The sequence below is a fragment of the Ostrea edulis genome, chromosome 7 (assembly GCF_947568905.1).
Source record: "Ostrea edulis chromosome 7, xbOstEdul1.1, whole genome shotgun sequence".
Classification (NCBI taxonomy): domain Eukaryota; kingdom Metazoa; phylum Mollusca; class Bivalvia; order Ostreida; family Ostreidae; genus Ostrea; species Ostrea edulis.
The window spans coordinates 37,032,760-37,058,968 of record NC_079170.1 but is presented as its reverse complement, the minus strand read 5'-3'; the positions used below and the strand labels follow the sequence as shown (position 1 = coordinate 37,058,968).

At 34.7% G+C, this 26,209-nt stretch overlaps 1 protein-coding gene across 1 annotated transcript; it reads right to left on the bottom strand.

Moving 5' to 3' along the window:
* Positions 1-7,612: 7,612 nt before the first annotated feature.
* Positions 7,613-21,562, bottom strand: LOC125655894 (uncharacterized). Its single transcript, XM_048886425.2, has 6 exons — positions 21,433-21,562; positions 13,135-13,898; positions 12,991-13,036; positions 12,712-12,777; positions 12,492-12,611; positions 7,613-12,347 (listed from the first exon to the last, which is right to left on the bottom strand). Exons 2-6 carry the CDS (start codon positions 13,891-13,893, stop codon positions 10,810-10,812), a joined length of 2,529 nt encoding a protein of 842 aa, XP_048742382.2. The 5' UTR covers positions 13,894-13,898; positions 21,433-21,562; the 3' UTR covers positions 7,613-10,809.
* Between the last annotated feature and the right edge of the window lie 4,647 nt (positions 21,563-26,209).

The window sequence follows — 26,209 nt, the reverse complement described above, 5'->3', positions numbered from 1 at the left end:
CATTAAACATTCTTGGTAAAGGAAAATGTGGGTATGTTAAGGCAGCTCATACTCCATTTATAGATCATTAAAATCTGTCCTAAACAAAAAGGGGCACCTACTAACCTTTTAAAACTATTTTGAGTGTTTACATAATAACTGATATCACTTTTTTAAAATAATAAAACAGTGAAAAATACTTCATTTGTATCGATAATTACAAGGTACAGTTAACACATAACATGTGTCATAATCACTCAATATATACCTAATGACGTCACCAGTTTACATTCATATTGATCAGACACAAATTACATCAAGCCAGTTGAATACTTTTCATTTCCGTTGATCTTAGTCGCTGCATGGTATATCTTATGCATGTATAAAATTACATGAAGGAATATATGATATACATGTATATATTTCAGTTGGTGATATACTTTGTTTTCAATTATGACGTCACATCGTATGATCAAGTTTTGAATCGAGGCAGGCTACTGACAAACAAGTTGATTTTACAGGGGTTTCAACAGCCTCGTTTAATGTTAGCATTTCGCAAATTTCTATGAACATTATAACGAGTTAATGCCAATAATTATTTGACAGGTCAACAAAATCACCACACAGGTCAACATAAATCTGACAGGTTGATATAATTATCAGACAAGTCGACATGATCATCAGACGAACTGACATAATTATCTGACAAGTAGCACTTGGCAGAAATATGCCACCATATATTGAACATAAAACACTGATAATGTACCTGGGTTTTACTTGGGGGTACGAATCACCCTTGTGCAATAATGTAACCTACCCGCAGTCCAATGTTGAACTCACAACCTGCGGAACACCAAATCCTTTAACATATCGTGACCAACGCGCTGAACCACTATAAGAAAACGCCACTCTAATACCCCCCTCTCTCTCTCTTTGTCTCTCTTTCTCCTCTCTCTCTCTCCAAATGATACATGTAAGATGGTTCGGTTTTAATCAGCGCTGTGATTTTTACACATACAGATGTATTAATAATTTTCCTTAATTAACTACTCAAAATGATAAAATTCAAACGGGGGTGCTATGGAGTTTTGTTTGTTTATCTGCGCCGTAACAAAAAAGTACAAAGCAATTAAGCAAACGAACAAACAAATAAAAGAGGTTTTTGACAAATAAACCAAAGGTTAATTAATAAATAATTAGAGTTTGAAGCAACAAATTCAAAGGTATACACAATGAATCGTGGCTATATAAGAGCATTTTCCGCGCTGTTAAAAGTGCGGACTGTTGAGATAGTGGTAATTACCTTCATCGTCTGCTCGTCTATGTGTGTAATATGTTATCCTCTACAAAATCCACACTAGATTGATAGGGAACCAAACTGTCCTAATTAGAATCTTCTTAAAAGTATTTCCTCATTTACTGGAAAGTTAAAATATTCACGTGTTACAGCAATGTACACTTTGAACAGGCACTGTATTTAGATTTGTCACACCGATCTGACAGTACTTCCGTGTTTTCATATAGGTTATACGCCAAGTGAGAAGAAAATTGTGAAGGAAATTTTCAATTTTGTCATGCTTGGTAAATTCGTAAAAACCACTTCCCCTATAACTTTGACGAAAACTGTTTTTACCTATTTACGTTCGCTTATTCAATACAGTGTTAGAGACGGGAATTTTGCTTCAGGCATGGTTGATTGGAAATATCATACTAATCTATAAGAATAAAGCTAGCACGCGATCCGAACAATTATAGACCTATTTCTCTTTTAAGTTGCATGGGAAAACTTTTCACTTCAATTTTGTCCCGACGACTCGATGATTTTTCTGAAAATGTTGATGTACTGAAGGAAAATCAAACAGGCTTTGGAGCCAAATATTCTACATTTGATAATATGTTTGTACTATATTCACTTACTGAGTTGTGTTTTCTGTCGAAAAAGAAACTTTTTTGTTCATTTATAAATTTCAAAGGTGCTTTTGATAGTGTTTGGAGAGCAAGGTTATGGCGTAAATTATTAGGCCTACAGTATAACATTACGGCCAAATTTAATGTGTGCAAACTTCAAGATGTCTTCCAACTACAGGACATGCGATAACTTTGTATTCCCTCATACCAAATCAATTCTGAAACTGCTGATGATGTAGTACTTATGTCAAACTCAAAAGAAGATTTACAGCATCAAATTGATTGCCTTTTTAGATATTGTGAACATTGCAAACTTAAAGTAAATGTCGATAATACAAAAATTATGATTTTTTTTAAAAGGTAGATTGCCTAGTAACTGTCGTTTCTTTTATGATGGTAAAGAGCTAGATATTGTCAAACATTTAAGTATATGGGTGTTTTCTTCTCCAGATATGGATCCTTCAATGAAACCAAACACTTTTTAGCAAAAAAGGCGACAAAAGCTATGTACGGAATCTTTAAAAAGGCGCGAAGCCTAAATCTATCGATTACTGACCAATTGCATTTGTTTGATAAAATTATCATGCCAATGTAGTTATATGGATGCGAAACATGGATTTTTTGGTAATAACGATGTTATTGAGAAGGTGCATTTAAAATTTTGTAGAAATCTGTTGAATCTGAAGCAAAGTACTCCAACAATTATGATATATGGAGAAATGGGCAGATACCCATTAGATATCTATATCAAAACCAGAGTTATAAATTTGTGAGCCAATGTTGTCAATGGGAAAGAAACAAAATTGTCATATCTATTTTATCAGCTTGTATATAACAAACATTGGAATGGTGTCGAAATGATATGGATGAAAAATGTTAAAAGCATTATTGATGAATGTGGCTTAAGTATTATATGGCTATTTCAATATGTACAAAACAAAAGGTGGCTTGTAAACTCATTAAAACAAAAATTATATGATCAATTCCAGCAGCAATGGTTGTCAGAATGTAATAATTGCAGCAAAGGTAAAATTTACAACTTGTTTACAAATTCTGAATTTAAATGTCAAAATTACATCTTATCAAATTTGGATATTCATAGAATACGTAAAATTGCAAGATTCGGAACGACAAATCACCGCTTACCAATACAATCTGGGAGATGGTCTGGTATTCCCAGAGCAGATAGAAAATGTAAATTGTGTTATTCTGAAATAGGCGACGAATTTCATTATATTTTTTCATGTGAAAATTTAAGACTTTCGAAAAATGTACATGCCGAAAAAATTTCATCATAGACCAAATATTTTAAAATTTCATGATTTATTTTCTTCTACAAATTTTAAATTGCTGTTGAATTTATCAAGATTTATCGAAACTATAAATGAGGTGGTCAACCCTCAAAGTTGATGTCAATTTGCCAATTATATTTTGTAATATTCATTTTTGTAAATGTATATATGTACCTCAACTCGCATGTATATATGAAGTTTAGTGTGATTGTCTATGTATTTCTCTATGTCACGTTGATTGACTTATGAGAATAAATGAATTGAATGGAATTGAATTGACGATATAACCAGAATTGTCTTTTGTTTTATTTTGTATAGTTCTTTCCAATTCGAATCCCGCTCGCGCCGGTAAGTGAGAAAATTTCCCAGTTTACTTTCGAAAGGTCTGTGGTCTCTTCCCAGGTATATTGTATCTGGGTTCTCTCTTCCACCTATAAAAACTGGGCGCCACCATATAACTGAAAAATTGTTGAGTGTGGCGGAAAACATCAATCAACCAATCAATTCAATATCTGAATATTGATAGACACAGAAGGTTCCGTTTTAGTATATGAAAAAGTGAAGATGATGAATAGTGATCAAGCCCGGCGCCTAGGGTATGTAAGCATATGTACTTGTACGATAATAAAAAACAATCATAGTAGTGCCAATAGTTACATTTCAATGTCATTTACTTTAACAATGAGGTAAGCTTGAGAAATTCCAATGTAAATTAAGTATCATTTAATAACTTTTAAGCTGATGACTTAAAAACGATGCTGATTGATGAAAAATTCGTTTGTTTTCTGTGTCCAAAAAAAGATTGTCCAGAGTTCATCTGCACTAAGCACGCAGGACTCTTTTCTCTGCGACTTTTAACGACCGTTCTAATTTTAGCGCCGTTGATATCTCTAACGGGAATTTCCACACATGCATTGTTAACAAAATATATTCGTTTGATGCTACCGAAAATAAACACAACCAAAGATGTGAATAAAACACAAATTAATTTAAAGAAACAACACACTAGTGATGACGTGGCAGAATAGTCAACTTGATGACGTAGGGCAATGACTGGTAGGCCTAGAAGTAGACAGATTACGGTATGTATCATCTGCTTTACGAGTTCGATAACATGACGGAGCAAGCAGCGACATTTGATCTGGTAAATATTAATCAAATTAAACTGCGTTATATAGGGCTCAGTCAACGAGGGCAATTTAGATGAAGAGGTGTTGAGCTTTTTACTTGATATGGAAATGGAGCCGAGTCGAATTCCATCGTTCCTACGATACAACCATTGTTCAACGTCTCGAATGCAATGCAGCATACACCCAGTCACCACTTGTTCTCTTCCTTTATAATTATTTCAGCTTTTAACCATTGCACCTTTAATTTGACATATAATCCTTTTATATCTGCACAGTAACCCTACCTCACCCGAACACACACCCTCTTTTGTTGTTGTTTTCATTGTTAAGTATAGGTATTCCTACGCGCCATTTCAGAAACGTTAATTCAAGCTTTTTGATAGTGAGCTATACCTTAAGAGTTAAGGTTTTATTGAGTTGATCGCTGTTCGTTATCTTCGCCTTTCTTTTACATAACACACCATATACAAGCCAATACTTTTACTTTATTACAAAGACACACAAGTACTTTTGTTTTTTTTTAAATATAGCATTAGAGTCGTGGTCAAAGACCAACACGTAACCAGTAAGTATCATAAAATGTTTGAAAATGAACAAAGTAAAGCATGTTGTACTAAATATTAAAATATGAAAAAGGCATGTCCAACTTTTTTTCTGATTAAATCAATGGGTATCGATCGTTTGATCAATGTCTTATTTGTTTATTGATGTAACTGGACGCCGAGTACCATCATTATAACATATATCTTACCAAGTGAAATCATAGTATAACTGACTTTAAGGGCACCTGCTAAAAATAAATTGAACTTCTCCGATTTCAAAATGTGAATAAATATGTAAATCATGTGACACTACTATCTACTTTACAAACTGAATTAATTCAAGTTGTTTAAAATATTAGTGTTTACCGGGTATTTGTTTTGAGAGCTTTCCCGTATAGAGACAAGTGTAATAGCTTGAACTTCCTTCACACATTGATTGAAACATTGCTCTAGGTGTACCATGTTACTAAATACGTATCAAAAACTTTCAAACATGCCCAGGTTTTGTCAAAACTACATAACTTGGAACTCTTCAAAAGGAGATATAAATTTTACTTGTAGCAAGTGTCCTGACTGTGTGGTTCATTCATATGCAGTGTACATGCATGTATGCTACATGTACAGTGTATAAGTTAAAACAGAAAGGACACAAGCTGATATATTTATCTCTATGTAGATGTGTTTGTTGGTTACGTCTTTGAGAGAATTTTTCACTCATACCTGCTCTAAGTTGACACTCAGGGGCAACGAGGGTTTTGTATTGTTCTCGCTGTCTCTCGTGTTAAGCGGAACCTATTCAGACGTGTTTACGTTTATATCCGAAAGACCCCGACTCTCACTTTTAGAAGCCGAGCGCTAGGTAGAGGGACAATGGCTTAGTTTGACGCACCAAGATACAAATGGGGTTCAAATTCATGACCTCCCGGTCACAAGGAGAACGCTGCATAATCAGCAATAGCGATCGGTCTCCATTCAGGTAAATAGTCGGTTATCAAGGTGTGATATCAATGCTCCGACGTGGGTATTTGTGACAAGTTCCTATTTCGCATAGAATAAAGATCTCTGTGATAAGGCCTTTTTCTCTCTTTAATGATTCGAAGTTTTACGAGAGAGAGAGAGAGAGAGAGAGAGAGAGAGAGAGAGAGAGAGAGAATAATATTTTGCCCATATTATAATTCTTGTAAATTACAAATAGACAAAAGACCACAGGCACTTGTTTCATACATTGGTTGTGGTATTATTAAGGAGGGGATGTATGAAACAAGTGCCTGTGGTATTATTAAGGAGGGGACCCATGTATGAAACAAGTGCCTGTGGTATTATTAAGGAGGGGGATGTGTGAAACAAGTGCCTGTGGTATTATTAAGGAGGGGGATGTGTGAAACAAGTGCCTGTGGTATTATTAAGGAGGGGGATGTATGAAACAAGTGCCTGTGGTATTATTAAGGAGGGGGATGTATGAAACAAGTGCCTGTGATATTATTAAGGAGGGGATGTATGAAACAAGTGCCTGTGGTATTATTAAGGAGGGGGATGTGTGAAACAAGAGTCTGTGGTATTATTAAGGAGGGGGATGTATGAAACAAGAGTCTGTGGTATTATTAAGGAGGGGGATGTGTGAAACAAGTGCCTGTGGTATTATTAAGGAGGGGGATGTGTGAAACAAGTGTCTGTGGTATTATTAAGGAGGGGGATGTGTGAAACAAGTGCCTGTGGTATTATTAAGGAGGGGGATGTGTGAAACAAGTGCCTGTGGTATTATTAAGGAGGGGGATGTGTGAAACAAGTGCCTGTGATATTATTAAGGAGGGGGATGTATGAAACAAGTGCCTGTGGTATTATTAAGGAGGGGGATGTATGAAACAAGTGCCTGTGCAAAAGACTGATCACAACAATCAAACTATGTAAGATTAAAAATTAAAATTACCATTTTAAATATTAGAATTATTGGAACAGATATATATTGGGTTACAGAGCAAATAAATTGAAAACGAGTTCTTATAACTTATGAGTCTAGCATTATGTATAAAATGTCTGAATGTTTTAAGAAAATACACTAAAATTAAGATTTCATAAATGGACAGAGATGAATTTGTAAAAGTTACACAAACTTGTCTTCCTACCTTGAGCGTCTTGTCTTCGTTACAATAAAATTGTTAGGCAATATCGACGTAATCTTCTTCCAGCTAACTGATAATTGTTTATTAGTGTCAACAATGAGGAGTACAGCAGGAGTAACAGGTCGAGATGATAAGTGGTTTTCTTACACAAAAGCAGTAAGAAAAAAATTATCTATGTCTATATTCCGATTCTTTTATCTAACTTTTGTTGTTGTCATTTAATTTACTTTTTTGTTGTTGTCAATCAATGCTTTTAGTCGTTTTAAATTGTTTATTATAAATGTCATTTAACCCTGAATTCTCCTATGAATCGATCTTCTATATAACTACGGAGAAACGTACCTTCATATAGGCGGTGAATCTTACATTTCCCCTTATGTTCATGCTATGTACATGTAATATCTGGAGTATGACACTTTCATCGAAATTGGAGGAAAAGTGTTGGTTTTTTCAACTATGTTCAGCTAAACATATATTAGATACTTTTAAAAATTCATACAATATACTCAAATATATTCGCCGCTTGAGTAGCTAATACTGATGGAGATAAAAATAATGATGATGACAATCATTATGATGATGATGATTATGATAATGATTATGGTGATGATAAACTCTCTTGTGAATGGAGAACAAATATCGAAGCAAAATCAATACCTTTATTTGATTGTGCATATAAAATGTTAGTACGAACTAATGGATTACAGATAGTAATCGATAAATCAAAGATGAACACAACATTCGATAAACAATTCGATTCGATTTCAATGAAGTATGCACTAAAACAATAATAACATTGTTTGCTATTTCATGTAAATTGTACATTGACATTTAACATACATGTAGCAAAGAATTCTATGCAAATTATGAGCTTTTAAAATGATCATGGGTATGGTAGAGCAGGTCATACTCCATTTATTCACGGAAACTGCACAGTTGTTAAAATCTGTCTTACACAGAGAGAAGGAGCTACCAACTTTCACAAACTATTTTGGTTGTTTATGAGAACATTTTGTATCATAACAACATGACAAGCACGCGCTTCCGTACATGTATGATGTCATTACATGGCTTGTTATAAAGAGATCACAAATGTACCTTAATAGAAAATGGAAAAGTAACACACTACCCTATGATTTAAACATTGATCTAAACACCCATTGTCTATTAAACGTACTGCTAGAATCCTACCGCTTTCATTAAAATTGATTGATTGAATATTGTTTTACGTCCCTCCCGAGAATATTTCACTCATATGGAGACGTCACCACTGCCGGTGAAGGGCTGCAAAATTTAGGCCTATGCTCGGCGCTTATGGGAGCAGGGAGGGCTCTTTATCGTGCCACACCTACTGTGACACGGGACCTCGGTTTCTGCAGTCTCATCCGAAGGACCGCCCCATTTAGTCGCCTCTTACGACAAGCAAGGGGTACTAGGGACCTATTCTAACCCGGATCCCCACGGGATCTTTCATTAAGAAATTATCATTAAAGCAATACAAGCTGTAACTGACGGTAAATAAATTGAAAAATAAAAGAACAAATATAATAACATTGTTGATTGAATATCATTTGAGTGACACTTTGCGTGATCTAATTACTTTCTTACATTCATGACATAATTTTAGATAAAACAAGCGAAATACGGACGTGCAGTTACTCACACCAGTCTCCTTCTTTGTATGACCTCGGTCTCGGTAACCATTTAATGTTCAACTATCATCGTTCCCATAGACGTGTATACGACGCAATGGCGGTTTATTTTGCTGAATTTTTCTTTCGATATTAGGGATTATATAAGTTGTACCGACAGGTGTTATTCGGTGCATAATTGGTTAGTTGAAAAAAAAAACCCTTAGTTACAGTTTGTATTGCTTTATACGTCTAAATACGAAACCATCTAGCCTATGTTTCACATTTTACGCTGATGTTATACAGGTTTCTTTGAATATTTTCATAACAGACATGTCTAGCAGTAATTGCTGTGTACATTAGTTTATGATCTTTCATACGGTATATAAAGAGACTCTCAAAGTATGCGACGTTGTGTCTTACTATTGTACTTTCATTTCAATTTAGGACAGGAAAATCGGATTGACACCCTAAATGGAATGTTTTATCCGTTAATCAAAATTGACAATGAATGAATATTCATAATATCAATAAATCATCAGTGTTTCACATTTATATCTTCCATATATCCCATGGCTTATACCGTATTTCAAACACTTCATATTTTGTCAATATTTACATGTGTCATCGTCACTCGATGTATAGTTATCACGTCATCAGTTTACTTTCATATTGATCAGACACAAATTACACGACACCAGTATGAAAGGTGAAAATAACGAACAGTGATCAATCTCATGAAAGGCGAATATTGATTGATTGATTCTTGCTAATTGATAATTTTTAACTCATATGGAGACGTCACCAAGACCGGTGAAGGGCTTCAAATTTAGACCTTTGATCGGCACTTTAGCAGTGAGGGTTCTTTAGCGTGCCACACCTACTGTGACACTGGACATCTGTTTTTAAAGTCATCTCCGAGGACCCATGTCATTCACACCTGATGCCGAGCATTTGGCGATGAAACCGTCACTACCTATTTTAACGACTTAGGTCTGTCGCGACCGGGATTCGAACCGTGGCCTTCCGCATCCGGGGATAACGCTCTAACCTCTAGGCCACCGCGGCGGTTGAAAGGCGAAGGCAACGAACAGTGATTAATCCAATGACTCATATAAGCAATACAAAATAGATAGTTGGGCAAACAAGGACATCTGGACAGCTGCCTAGGAGTGATAAGCTTCCTCTGTCGACCGGTCACACCCACCGTGAGTCTTGGTCAACAGGTTGAGATAAATAAGTCTCACATAGACAGGCTACTGACAAACAAATTGATGGTACAGGGGTTTCAAACGTCTCGATCGAAGTCAGCATTTCGCAAAATCTATGGTCGTTATAACGATCTAGTTTGCCATTACAACCTATCAATGAAAAGTGAAGATAACGAACAGTGATCAATCTCATAACTCTTATAAGCAATACAAAATAGATAGTAATAAACGAGATCGTTGATCATTTCGTATTTCTTTGGATCTTAGTAGCAGCATGATTTATCTTATGCATAAATAAATAATACTTGAAAATAAAACTGGACTTTAATAATCATTATGTTATTGATATACATACTGCAATTGTGATGTCTTATTGTTTTACTGATTTTATTCCAGCAAATATTTTTATAACCAGCCTTAACGTACATGCGATATATACATGTATGGTCGTTACAATGATTTAAATTATAAATACAACCTGTTAGCTCTAAGACTGTCTGACGTGGTTTGTTCCCAATTTCAACTGTTCTTTACATACCCGTATATAGTTTTACTATATATTACACTGCTCATCTAATCAAGATATAAAAGCCGATTACCTGATCAAGATATAAGGCTCACAGCGGGTGTGACCGGTCGACAGAGGATGTTTACTCCTCCTAGGCACCTGACCCCACCTCTGGTATATCCAGGGGTCCGTGTCAGAGGATGCTTATTCCTCCCATTCACCTGATTTCGTATCTAGTGTTTCTAGGATTTCGTGTTTGATCTTTTAATGTTGTATTCTTTTTAGGATTCGTGAGATCGATTACCGTTCGTCATCTTTATTTTGTATATCAAATTGCAATTTCAAATACTATTTCATTCAATACATGCATAATATCGGCTACAAATATGGATTGTTTGAATGTTACATATTCGCTAACTGTAAAAAACGTATTATGATAAAAATGATAAACATATCGTTCGACCTTGCGGAATAGACATTCTAGTGGATTAGATGTAAGTGCTTTCATCTGTCTTTGACAGCTTGCTTCTGGCAGATTCTGTGGGTAAGCATTTCATTTCAAAGTTTTCAACGCTATTACCAATGTCAATAGGCGTTCTTCCATATTGGTCCTTTTTCGTTTTAAGCTCAGGGTATTTTTCTTCGATGAAATTGATAATCGGATAACTAGACGAAAGATAAGCCGCATGTAATATGGTAAACTGACTGGTATTGGTGACAGGGGTCTCTGAATCATTCTCTAGAAGAAGCTTTAAGATATCGAGATTTCCTCCCGCAGCAGCTAGAACAACTGGTCGGCAGCCATCGACATCCTTCATATTCATCATGCTTGGATATTTTGAAACGAGGAACTCGCAAACTTCATATTTTCCATATAGACATCCAATGTGCAAAGCTGTTCTCTCTAACGAATCTGTAATACTATCTAAATCCAATTTTTTGTCGTCTGCCAGTATTTTCAAGACAGCTACATTTCCTGATCGGGCAGCGTCGTGAATAATCGTCCATCCATCTGTATTCTGTGCAGAAATTAACTTTGGAAACTTTTCAGTAATGAAACACCACATTTTGATTTTGCCATAAACGCATGCCATTTGCAAAATATTAATATCACGTGTCGCTGATATACAGAAATCTTGTATTTTATCACGAAGAAATTCCATCAACAGTTCCATCACTTTAACATGACCCCCTACTGCTGCGTAGTGAACTGCGTGTAAGCCTTCATCATCTGTCTCATGAAGCATGAATGGAAACTTTGAAATGATTTTTCTACACATTTCAACGTTACCATATAAACAGGCAATATGTAGTGGATTTCTGTTACCTTTCGATGGTCTCTGAAATTGTTTTCGTGTCTTCCGAAATCTTTTCAGAACTTCATTCATAATTTTTGTTTCTCCTCCGCGGGCTGTGTAATGCGCCACTGTCCGTCCCTCATGGTCCACTTCATGAACAATTTCAGGAAATGTTCTCATTATGTACTTGCATGTTTCAATGTGACAACCCAGGCAAGCAAGGTGAAGAATATTGACGTTGGTTTGTGAGGATTTTAAATTCACCTTCCGATATTGACTCGCCAGGAACTTTACAATGTCAGTGTGTCCAAAACATGCAGCATAGAGAAGGCCATTCCATCCATTTGTGTCTTCTTGATTCAATATTTCAGGATCTTCTGACATTTGAATGAAAAATTCACAAATCTTTAAATTCCCAGTTTTACAGGCAATATGCAAGATTGTCATTCCATCAGATGTTGTATCAATGGGTTTTGCACCACGAGAAATCAATTCTTTAATAATATCAAGCGCTTCGGTTCCATTTCTGTGTGCAGCATGATGAATAGCACGGTATCCGATTTGATCCCTTATGTGTATCAATTTACAATCCTGTGGTAAGTCATTTGCAATCGATGACACCTGCTGAGGATCTCCAGTTTTGCATTCCTCGATAAAACGTGATAGTAAATGTTGTTCCTCTGATTTCAAGTCGTCAAAACATATAGCTTTTTCGTCATTGAGGGAACCTTTATAAATGGAAAATACAAGACAAACGTTAGGCAGATAGTGTATTTCTTACTCTAATATTCTAATTTCTTACTCTTACTCTGTGTACCTCCAAACCCAAAGGATAAATAAGACAATGCTAACACAATCATAAGACAGTTTACCTGGTATAATACCCTGGTCCTTTATTCTTGCAGGCAGTGTTCTACTGCTCTCACGTTTGACATAACATGGTCTTGTTTTTGTTCTGTGCTTTACAGAGTGACTGGAATCATCTTTCGAATCTACAATTTTCATACTTTTGAATACATAGAATATCTCTTTGCCTGTGATAAAAAATCATTGAACTCAATAACAATTATTCAGATACGAATGTTTATGTACCTAATTGTTTCGCTTTACGCATCTCCATTGATGCTTTTTGGGTTTCTGGTTGATTTGCAACAACATCTACAAAGAGCTTAAGTGATATAGATAAAGGTTCGAAAAATTGATGTTCTTGAAATAGCTTTCATGATTTTTTTTTCTTAGCTTTAAAAAAGTGATTAACATCTATCGTAACAAAAGAGTATGCATTTCCTTTATATTTCATCACTTGCAATGTTACTTTCTAATTTAGTTAAGTATCAAAATATAGATTTATTTATGCACGTGTACACTTGCCATTGGTCTTCTGAATCATACATCTAGGTATTACACTTTGAGTTTGCTGTGAAATAGGAGAATTGAAATATTTATTCAATGCACCACTACCACCATTATCATCATGTGTTTTATAACTGTACATACACGCGGAATTGTTCTTACCAGCATTTCCTTTATTTCAGTGACATCTCTGTGCATCTCATTTAATTTATCTTGTGACCGTTCCATGGAACTTTTGATCTCTTGAATTTCTTCTTGGGTGAATTCATTTGATTGGTAAAGCAAAGAAAGATTAGAAATCTTTAAGCAATCTTGGTCGAGGACAGGGTCTTTTTTGATTTGTTGAATTATTTCTGTGAACTCTTTCCATGTGCCATGTCCACATGAATATGCTATACTTTCTATTGCAGAGGTAACTTTTTGAAACATCTTACTGAAATTTTTCGTATCTACTTTGGGTGTTTTGGCATGTGCAAAATAATCGTTTCTTTGATCACGTAAATTTTTCAGATCCTGTTCTTCAGCTGGGGAAAGTGGACACAAATGAATGAGTAAACAGACACAAAAGGAAATGTCCAGATCTTCTACTTTTGCGTTTGGATTTGCGTCATACAAACAACTACATTCTTGTTTCCGACTGTTGCATTTTGTTCTGCTTCGAATGAAAATGTGTTGCCATTGTTTAGCAGTAATGACAATTTTCCCACCAGAAACCCTTCTATTTGTAAAGCTGCATGAGCAACATAACAAATTCTTGTAAAGATGAAAAAGGTCATGCTTTCTGTTGTTTATGAATTGCACAAATGTTAGTCCAGTGTCTGTAATCTTTAAGTCTAGTTTCCGGCAAACGACTCTGGTACCCGGATCCAGAAGGAGAGTACTCAATCTCAGGAAACTGATGCTTTTTGTGGAATATGCCATAGAACCTTAAATATAGTAAACAAATATCATAACTACTCATGTGCAATTTGTCATATCAAAATAGGCTATTGTTAAAACACAGAAAGGTAAACGGAACGAATGCTTTAGAGGTCGGAAATCGCATTATTAGTGTAGCGATCTAGGTGAGCGGATCTCAGGATCTGGTTTTAATCAGATTGGTTTACCGCAGGTCTAGATCCAGTCTTCCAATTTCGTGCCACATCAGGGTTGTCACTGATGGTTTTTCAAAGCAAATCCCGGACTCATAGTTTTATAAGCAGCAAGATCACGAACCTCATGAACTTTTTTGATAATCGTCTACGCAATGAGCAGTGCACTCGTCATCACTACAACCCGACCTCAATATGACAATAAATTATGTTAGATAGGGAATTCTCATGATTCTGATAAAAATAACTACCGGAAGACTTAGTAAAACATAGACTCCGATTTTTTTTATTTTTTATTTTTTTTTAGATAAATGACTAACAAAAACCTCATACTAGAAGTTCAATTTGATCACCCCTATAGGTGAAAAGGACTCGTGGCATATGTCTATATTTTTCATCATAATGCGATTTCCGACCTCTAAAGCATTTGTTAGACTCCGAGTTTCTTAGAAAATCATAAAAGAAAAATCCGAATAGGAACGGTTCTTGAAGTCGGTCGTTCATGTCAGCTTTTGTATGATTCAGATGCATCAGGATATAGGGCTCACAGCGGGTGTGACCGGTTGACAGGGGATGCATACTCCTCCTAGGCACCTGATCCTACCTCTGGTGTGTCCAGGGGTCCGTATCTGCCCAACAATCTATGATCTTTATAGCAACCTATAATTGGGTCACACGCTGTCTGACATGTTTCATACCGATTGTTAGGCCGTTCTTGGCACACTGATTTTGACGACGGATAACTCCGTTTACCTGATTAGGATATAGGGCTCACGGCGGGTGTGACCGGTCGACAGGGGATGCTTACTCCTCCTAGACACCTGATCCCACCTATGGTGTGTCCAGGGGTTCGTGTTTGCCCAACTATCTATTTTGTATTGCTTATTGGAATTATGAGATTGATCACTGTTTGTTATCTTCACCTTTAATGCATCGATATTTCTATAATATTAACACGAGTAACATATACATCATGATATCTTTAATTTACAGAAAAAGATTTTATGAGAGAGAGATACAGAGAGAGAGAGAGAGAGAGAGAGAGAGAGAGAGAGAGAGAGAGAGAGAGAGAGAGAGAGAGAGAGAGAGAGAAAGTAAATATATCAAAAGGCTGTTTCAATTGAATAAAAAGTTCCATCCATTCCAGGTTGTGTCAATTTTGTTTTTTCATCATTTTTATAGAAGGTGTATTTCAAGGTATCATAGTTCTTTTTCAAATGATATATCGCAACTACCATGTTTAATGTCTTTTCTCTACATCTCATTGTACATGTTTATATGTATATATCTTTAACCACAGAAAATGTGTGTTTGAATATATTTGTTTGTATCAAGAAATCTTAATAAAAAAAATTTATTTTGTAATAGATAAATGTAGATTCAACATATGTTTCCAAAGTATCTAAAAGGATTGAACATTTACACATTCCCAGAAGAGGTGTTCCAATGTTTCTTCTTTCAATTTACAAAAAGTTACAGCTTTTTGTATTCTTCCTCTTAGCTTTATGCAGAAAAGTGTTTGTGGCCTTTCTATTAATAAATCTATATTGGGACCATTGAAATTATGAATATTTTACTTTTAAATTGTTTTCAATTCACTTTTTTTCAAATAGAGTATTCCATTTTGTTTTACAGATTGGTTCAGTGTCGTTCTAATTCAATATATCATAAATATGTTTTGATTTCTTACAACATGATTATAGATATTAGATAAAATCAAGGCATTTTGTACCTTAAATATAGCCCTTGAATTAATTTTATTTCCATCCATGCTTTTACTGCCTGTACTATACCCATAAATTCTAAACAATTGATATGTTTATTAGGATAAATGGCTGAACAATTTTCATATGAATAAAATGTACCATCTTCATCTATGATATGATTTATATCTTGTATGTTATAAACAAACATATTTTTCTTGAAATATGTATTTTACCTATCATAATGGATTTTAAAAAGTGCTACATCACCTTTTGCCTTGTTTGTAAGAAGGCTGCCTTTCTGAACTAAATCTATCCAAAAGACATTTTTGAGTGTATCTTTAATCTCATGTATATAATCTATTCCACATGTACTTAATATTGTGAAATCAAGCTTAGGAATGACGAGTTCAAAGCCTTTATCCGTAAAGAAAAAAAATATATTTTTTTTTATAACTGATTGAAGAGGTATTAAAGCCAAAATAGCTAACAGTGAAATGTTGTTCGAGTTTTGTGTTGGAGATATATTATATATATATATATATATATATATATATATATATATATATATATAGTCAAACCTGTATTAAGAGACCATCCAACGGAGAATGGAAAAAAGGTCACATATGACAGGTGGTCTCTTAATACAGGTTGCCTATTTTCCGCAGTTAATGGATAAAATTTCACAAATAATTTATACAATGGAGTAAATGACTACATGTATTTGGAATTTATCATTAAAAATATCAAGTACGGTTTTAATAGTTGTAAAATAAAATTGATAATACACTGTAGTTAAAAATCTAGAATACAATGTGTTGTATCATAATTTTTTATTCATCAAAATTACATTTAATCTATTTAAGAATGATAAACTTTTCATGCATTTCATATTACACATTTACATGAGATTTTTGATGAACTGCATGTAAATTTTCTAAAACTTATAAACACTTTGTTGTAAAGGGTATTCATGTATAGCCTACTTGTACAGTGTAACTAAAAAATGCAGCACTTGTAGTAAGAAAACAAATAACAAATGGTGAAGTGTTGCGTTTCCTTTTGTACAATACGTGCTGGAAAAATGTTATTCAATTTGAAAAACATTAAATAAATCACAATATATCCATTGTATATGCACAGCAAATCTTTTAAGCTTAGAACTAATGCACGCGATTTTCTTGAACTCGGACATGTCAAATACTCGGGACATGTCGAAGTGAAGCCGCTAGTTCCGGTCATTATTCTGGAAACGGCTAGTATCTCATGCAGGAAAACCAGTGAATACTCCCGTTTAAAATTTTAGTCCTGAGCACAATATTTTAAATTACCTGATTTATATCGCAATCGGGCAATTGTTTTACTCTGTTGAACATAATGGTATAACAAGTGGTAGATTTTCATTTCCGATCTAGCCTACCCGGCATTTCTTAAAGTTTGTCGAAATTAACACCTTCAAATACACCGGCCTTGATTTCCTGATCCTTGATTGTGTTAAATAAACAACAAAGCGGGTTTTATTAATTAACTACACAGGACACTGCATGTTGACAGCTTACGTGTAATGATTTATTCAGAGGGCCGACTAATCAAGATCATCGCCAAACTGTGCGTATTAAAACGAAAGTGTTAGGAGCGATAATTCCCAGAATAGTCGTGCGTTTGAAAACGAAAGTGTTAGGGGCGATAATTCCCAGAATAGTCGGCTCAACCGAAATCGAAAGTAGTAATCACGTTGTAATCGAAAAATGTACAGTCGTTAAATAGAGGTAAAATTTCGTTAAAATACACGAAAAAGTTGTAAAAATCATGGTCGTTGGTCGCGTCAGACAGGTGGTCGTTTAATACAGGTACAATATATAGAGTAACGTCTTGGGGGGGGGGGGGGGGGGGGGACTTTTTATGGTCACATACGACAGTGAGTCGCTTAATACAGTGGGTCGCTATGACAGTTTTGACTGTGTGTATATATATATATATATATATATATATATAATGTAACGCCTATGAGTATAAAAACGAATTTTTCATCCAGCAAAAGAGGAAACCAATCTGATCCATGATAAATGATGGGATTAATTATATCATAAAGAGAAACTCCCCGCTTTAGCTGTAACATATGGCCCCGATGATTTAGTGAAACATCAAAGTTTGAATTTTGCTATTTACAATGCCCCAAGATGTTCATCGATACCTTAACTTACAGGATTGGTATTTTATTTTACTGAAAAGTTCATTGACATTAAGAGCTACGCTGAATTTTTGAAGCCAGGGTTGTCTGTTTTTGTTAAATATCTATTGATATTCATCGAATGACCGTTTTACGGCCTTTATTTATATTGAGCACAAGATTGGCCATATTTCTCCTTTCTATTATAATTCTTTCTCTTTTGTAAAAAAAAAAAAAAAAAAAAATACCCAGGAGGCAAAACCGTAAAATCTTGTGTCGGTGATCAAATTCATAAATATCTGCAAAAAACTACACGTTTTCTCTCTACCTCATTTGCATGTACCTGTCCTGACTTCATCTTGACTTGCTAAATATCAAATCAGCAACTTGATAATCTCTGCCATGCTAATGTTTGAAATATTTGTCAGGCCGCACGATATTTTCGAACATATGTATACATACCAAATAGGGGAGACGGGGAAGGGGACAGCCCCTTGATGTTGCTACGTTCCTGTGTTATTTGTATTTTAATCGACAAAGAATACACATTGAAACTTTCTCTGTCTGTCTGTATGTCTGTCTGTCCGTCCGTCCGTTGTCTGTCTGTCCGTCCGTCTCTCTCTCTCTCTCTCTCTCTCTCTCTCTCTCTCTCTGTGTGTGTGTGTGTGTGTGTGTGTGTGTGTCAGGCATTCAGTCTATCATATTAGCTTAAAGATGTATGATTCGCAGTTCATGTATCAAAGTTATTAATTTTCCCTTGAAAACAGCAGATAAAAGAAAACATTTAAAAAGTAAATATATTTAGAGAGTACGCCTATGGTAGACCTCTATAAATAGCCCTATGCGCGTAACGGGATTTTAACAAGTTCAAGTTATATAAATAGCAGATTGTTATTGGATTTAAATATCACGAATAAAGGAAAGCCGTATCGATTCAGGTAATGATTCTATAGTTTACAGGCCGAGGGTAACCATTTAAAACATGTTGTTGTTTTTTACCCTTATCCTCCAATATCCCAGGGGAAAATGACTGTGAACATAATGGAGTTACATTAGTGTTTAATATTCATCAACAAGTATAATAGATAAATCATTTTTTTTTTCTTTCAAAAGAGGGGTGGGAAAAAGGAACTACAAGCTACAGCTGAAGTGGAGAGGGCCTTTGTCATACTATTCTGTTGATAGACCGCCCGGATAAGCCTCAGGACTAGTTTGAAAAAGTTGTAAATTGAAACTCCCGCCATCTATAGAGACTGCCATGATGTGGATCTCCGTTGTATTCAAGACCACTAAAATCATTAATTTTGACGTCACACAATCAGTTTCAGTTTTTATGAGATTCTGAGATGCGCATGTGATATGGTACATTTTACGAAAAAATGGGTTGATGCTTCCTGTCAAGCTGTTAATTGCATTAATGCGAAGGGGAAGTGTGATTTAACTTTTCGAAATTCTTGACCCAATCAAGTCATCTGAATCTGAAAAGAAAAGCCTATGTAAACTGTGGATTCATCATTTGCGTAATGACAAGTTTAGGTTCGGGACATTTGTATGACGAAAGGTTCACCGTCTGCCTGGTCTGCGACTCGAAGTTTTCATGAACGTCTTTTCTCAATTCCCTCTTGCGAAAGAACGGGCTCAAATCTATATGGCTCCAAATTTAACTGTTCCTGACTTGTCATGTTTACAGTGCTGCTGATGAAAGAAACCGAAACCGACGGTGTGACATCATAAATTAAACTTCAATGGCGGTGGATAATTTAAGATATATGATAGATTAATATTGATTTAATCGTTAAGCAAGGATTTTTGTTGTTAAAGATTGTCATTTACGAGATCAGTAATTGTTATTTATTCATAAAAGCAACAATATGGGTAGGGTTGCCTTTCCTTTTTATTCAACCATTTTGACCGGGTTAATTTCGGTCATATTTGATCATGAAATTCTATTAAAACAGAAAAGCTCGGTATCGTTTTGCCCGCAATGATAATGTCGTTTAGAAAGATATCGACTATGCTTTCAAGTGAGGTTGATTCAGGATTCTCTTACCCACTTTTTCATTTTAAATGAAGACAGACTGAAACATGATGAGGACGAATTACTTTACAATTGTAGAGAAAATGTACTTTTTCTTTCTATCTATGTAAGAAAATACTCTACTTGTATTTGTTTTGACCGTGATAAACGTCAAGTGTTTTGGCATTTTGTATGTGTATGGAATGTGACTTAGTATTATATTACATATGATATATATTTATCATTTTTTAAGAAATGAAATCTCTCTTACTACTAATATGCCAACCTGGGGTATGGATTTCAAAAAGATCAGTTCCTTACAATTTTGTCATTCCAAGGAGCAATTTATGATAACAACTTAGCTGGATTCGGTTTTAGTCTTTTCAAAAACCTCATTCATATTCATTCTAGTTTATGACTGTACCTACATTTAGATCCTAACACCAGTGAAATACATTATATCTAGATCCCCTGGGGATCCGGGTTAGACTAAGTCCTCAGTACCCCTTGCTTCTCGTAAGAGGCGACTAAATGGGGCGGTCCATAGGATGAGACTTCAAAAATCGAGGTCTTGTGTCACAGGAGGTTTGTCACGATAAATATCCCTCCCTGCTCAAAGACCGTAAACGTTGAGCATAGACCTAAATTTTGCAGCCCTTCACCAGCAATGGTGACGTCTCCATATCAGGGAAATATTCTCCAGAGGGATGTTAAACAATATTCAATCAATCAATCATTGTAATTCTAAAATCTTACTTTTATAGGAGCGTTGTCTGAATGAAAAAAATATCTATTCACGGATTACTTGTGGATAACAAAACACAGTGTTTCAACTTTGAAATATATATCTACTAAAATCTGTGAAATTGAAGATTTCATAAAGAAATGGGAAACCTGGATTAATATGTTGAAAATGAGGCACTGATATTGCAGGAGGAAATGACTATTGTTTCCATTGGTAAAGATATCGATATACCATATTCGTAATCAATACATGCATAAATATCATATCTAGACATTATCTAGACAACGGTATATTACTCTAAGAAAATACAGTATACGATTTATCTTCTCTCTTATTTTTACTTTTCCATTCTCTTTTGTTTTTGCATTTTAGCAACATCCATCAAAGCAGACTGATGACGTGTACCTATTTTTAGAATTACCCGACGATAGGCAGAACGATGGTTATATATACTAGATAATGCTTTACACCTGATACGTTCATTGTTCAAATTAATAATGAGGATGTTTTCTTTCAATACATTTTGTTGAAAATTAAAGGAAAGTAGCTATGCACATAAACCCTAAACCCTATCTTTCTTAGATATATCAGGAATAACAAATTTTTCACATTAATGGTTTTATAAAACAGAATAAAATGCATCGTAGAATACCCGATAGTTGTAAACATTGAAGGAATTGGTCAGAGTATGTTAGTAGAAATTAGACATACGCATGTTCATTAGATTTCTTTACCTATGAATCGTAATTAATCCTTATCGTCCTTTATTATGAAATTCAGGCAGCGTTCTTCTACTCGGGCATTGCATACTGTCTCCCACAGTAAACGTTAATATCGATTTTTTTTAACAATGAATTAAATGGACTTGTGGGTATTGCAAAACCAACTTGTTGAAAGAATTCTATGAGTCCCTTTAAAATACACAATCTCGACTTACAATGTAGTCGGTTTGTTGTTGTCTTTTTGGTCTCGATTGAGGTCATATCATTGAAGTCTTGCATTGCCGTCTGTAAACATATTTTCGCAATTGGGTTCCAAACCTTCACAAAAGCCATTCAGAGATGTGGTGCATGATCCAGCAAATATTTTAGCAAGCCACTATCATTGCGCCTCACGAAAATAGTAACTGTTATGAAGGGGAACGAATGAAGTTATGTGCCATTACATATGCCAAAACGTTGTGCAAATAAAATGTGGATTGTCAAAAAATTCCAAAGAACGTTCAATAAAGATTTTCATTTTTTTTAAATTGACACTAACAAAACTTGGAACCTTTCAGTACTATACTCTACCGTTCTTCGCTATGAATTAAAGACTGCTTTTTTTCAGATCATAGACAACTGTTTGTACGAGGAAATATTCATATCTTGTGGTCAGTCATCCAAGAAATTACTTTATTAAACTCTTATCCGAATTTATGTAGAATTGCCCCGACGATGTTATGAAAAAAGATGCTGTAGATTCCTCGATGACATTATCTACGCGATGCTTTTGATAATATCTCCCAATAGTCTGTTGGAATGCCATATACACAAAATGTGTTTCTTATTAACTGACCTGTTTTTATATTCTTACATATTTTTATATGACAAAATGTATTTAAGAACTTAAAAACGATACAAAAAATGGAGTTTGTTGTTGTTGTAACTTTTAACTTTTTAACTTTACATTTGAATTTATTGATGCAGTTTCATTGTTGTGGGATTGCCCCATTGTTCAATATTTCCTTGGAGATTACATTTTTGACATCATAGACAGTTCAACAAAAATGAAAAAAGGAAACATTCGTATCTAACGACCAGTCATCCTAAAATTACTTTGTTCAGCACCAGTCTGATTCCATGCATAATTACTCTGAAGTTAAAATAAAAAAGAAATATTCCGGAGTTCTTCATTTTTATTGTAAATGGATATCAACGACAAACCAACATCTCAACTTTATGACAAACGGAATTATTTCAGCTTCACCATCGTCACCTTCAAATATGTATATTACACTATCCCTTTATTACCTGCATATGATGTTTATATCGCTCAGCTGATTCAATATCAAAGAACATGTACTGCGTATGATCATTTTTTTAATCGAGGGAGGCTATTGACAAACAAGTTGATGTTACAGTGGTTTCCTCAGTCTCATTAAAGTCGGCATTTCACAAATTCTATGGTCGTTATAATGATTTAGTTTACCCATATGAAAAACGTATACGGTACCAATTTTGATGCACCAGATGCGAATTTCGACAAATAATGTCTCTTCAGTGATGTTCAACCGAAATGTTTGAAATCCAAAATAACTATGAAGTTTTGGAGCTAAATATAGCCAAAAACAGCGTGCCAAAAAAGTGGAGCCAAATTCGTTCAAGGATAAGAGCTATGCACGAGGGAGATAATCCTTAATTTTGAAATGAATTTCTAAATTTTATAACAGCAATTATATATACATCCGTATTTTCAAGCTAGTAACGAAGTACTAAGCTACTGGGCTGTAGAGACCCTCGGGGACTAACAGTCCACCAGCAGAGGCCTCATATTATATTATCATATTATTACCCATATAACATATCATTGAATCGAATGCTTCTCGTTAGACCGTCCTTGGTACATGTACCACCCCAGGTATGTCCAGAGGTCCATGTCTGCTCAACTCTTCTTTTGTTTTCCTTGAGGGAGTTTTGAGATTGATCCACGTTCGTTATATTCGCTTTCCATATATATAAAATGAGATGTCTAAACAAAAACTTAGTCATACAAGATGTGAAATAAAGAGTTTGGTGAGAGCCTGAAAACAAAACAAATAAAATGAAGTAGAAATGAGCCTTTATGTCATTGATTTTAATATCTGCTAGTAGAAATGATCATTTATGTCAGATGCGCATTAACCACCTCTCTCTCTCTCTCTCGCTCTCTCTCTCTCTCTCTCTCTCTCTCTCTCTCTCTGCACCTGCACATAGTCCAATATGATTAATGATATCAATGATTAATATTAGTTTTTCATGTGTGTGTTTATTATTGATATGGAAGTGAAATATTAAAGTTTGAAAAACAAATCATTTTTTTAATTTCCTATTCACCTTTCATATGTTGATTCAATGTATCCCAGCGAACTCACAATGATATATACAACAGAACATTCCATATTTAGACACATTAATATCATGTATGGATGTTTTAATGAACACAGACGTTAAAAAACAAAATAATGTGTAAGTAATGACACACGTGATGACTCTAACTTCTTCAATGTGAACTTTCCATATTGATGTAGCAACATTCCATTCTCATCTGGTTCAATATTAGAGACCATGTGCTGCATATTATCAATTCTAATCCACAGCAGGCTATTGACAGTTACAGGAATTTCAATCTAAAGTCAGCATTTAGCAAATTATATGATTGTTATAATGATTTTATTTGCAAACACAACTTTGTATTATTAGATTAATGTTTTCTGACATATTGTCTGTGAAAACTGATTTTGATTACGGACTATTCTGTTTGCCTGATCAGGACAGACATATTACAGTGGGTGTTGCCTATCGGCCGGGTATGCCTGCTTCATTTTGCCAAATGGTCCTACCTCTGTGTGTTGTTTATCCCACACTTGATGCTGTATTCTTGGAGGGATTAGAAAGGTTGATCACTGCTCGTTATATTCACCACTTTCCCCTTAATTTAGAAGCAAGACTATAGTATCAACTTAAACGTATGTTAATTGAATCCCAATAAAAACAATAATTGTATCACATTTTAAGTACGTCAGCTTATAAATTTCAAAGTACTACAAATCTATCAACTTATGAAATATGACTAATTTATCATATTATATTATTGTCTTAAACATGCATCAGTTGTATCAATTTAAATTTACGCCAATTGAATCAGCTTCAAAGCACAAAATTTGTATCAACTTAGAAGTATGAATAATTTACTACCTCTAAATTATGTCAATTGTCTCATCTTATCTATGACTATTCTATCGACTTAAATTACGAATCATTCAAACATCTCACATCTTTAAAATAGAATTAAAATTTGCTTAATTGTTTTAAAGTTTACAGTACTTTGAGTATCCAATTATAAGTCCGCTACATTGTCAGATGGTTATCGAGTGCTTCTGGATTTAATATTATACGTGTGCTGCCATTTTTTATACCACCTACGCCATGTTAATCACTTCGAGTGCATCAATTGATCTGCAAGTCATTCAGGTTCACTTTCATGATATATTTATCTTGCGTATAAATTATTCGCAAGCTTAAGCGGTCGCGAAACCGAACATTTTTTCTTAAATGGATATTTAAATTAATTGCACGCAAATATACCATGCTAAAAACCAAGTCAAAGTCACACAAGCCAGCTATGTACCCTCAGGTAGGACCCCAGGTCACCCCATTTTATTCACAGTTTACTATGGTATAAAAATAGTTCCACATAAAAGTGAAAGTACAATGCAGACAATGTATATTGCACACTACCAAAGGAAAATGAAGTCATTATTGATCATTTACATGTCATCATTTCTTAGCAAATTATAGCCTAATTTCGAAAATGATTATTCACTGTTATCGCGATCTGCATCCCCCACATTTCCCCAAATACAAGAATGTGATATAAACCTAGTTTATATAATAAATACAATGCAGTGGAATGAAATTGAACTTGGAAAATCATACTTTTATTTATTTGCAATTTGTTTACAGATAATCATAATATAATTTTGCGCCTGCGGGGTAACCTCTGGTCACCTATTATTTCAGACATGAAAATTATTTTACTATAGATTTTATTTTATGATGATGCTATAACAGTGTCAAGGTGCAATGTTTAGCTCACTTGAGCCAAATAATAAAATGAGCTTTTTTATCATTTATATATCCGGTTTTTTGTCTACTGGGCATATTGTCATCAATCCTTAAGTAAGGGTTGTCCATAGTTATGTTCAGATGGTCCATGGGTATTTTGTCTAAATTATGTTATGGTTTGACTTTGTAATTCTTCATTAGAATTGTTGTAAATAAAGAAAAATTAAAACATATTTAAAGCGAGTCTGTAAGATGTGTATAAGAGATAACGGGGAGTATGGATTTCTGACAAAGCAGGAGATTGGTGATGTCCCATGGTCACTCTACCTGTTACCTGGCGATGTATTTGAAATAGAAGTAGAAAAATAAACAGAGGTGGCCTACGTTCATCCATACACTGAGATGTCGGTTACCTCAGGACACCTTTCTATCAATTTTTGTCAATTGTGACCAGAGGTAATCCTTTTATGACAATTACATAAATGGGTTACCAGGGGTAACTCTTATATGACCATTGCATCCATGGGTGATCAGGGGACATTTACATGTAAATGACATTTACATTAAAGGGTGGCCAGGGGTAACCTTATATGACATTTACATCAATGGATGACTAGAGGTAAACCTTTGATAACCATTGCTGCATTATGGGTGACCAAAGGTAAACCTCATATAACCACTGCTTCTATGGGTGATCAACGGTTAC

What these genes read in the sequence shown, in the direction of transcription:
- LOC125655894 (XM_048886425.2), bottom strand. Translation starts at nt 13,893, where the DNA reads ATGGCATATTCCACAAAAAGCATCAGTTTCCTGAGATTGAGTACTCTC. An exon ending in TATGATTCAGAAGACCAATG is followed by an intron (nt 12,778 to 12,990) that starts GCAAGTGTACAC and finishes AGCTCTTTGTAG; the next exon opens with ATGTTGTTGCAAATCAACCA. An exon ending in GGACCAGGGTATTATACCAG is followed by an intron (nt 12,348 to 12,491) that starts GTAAACTGTCTT and finishes CCATTTATAAAG; the next exon opens with GTTCCCTCAATGACGAAAAA.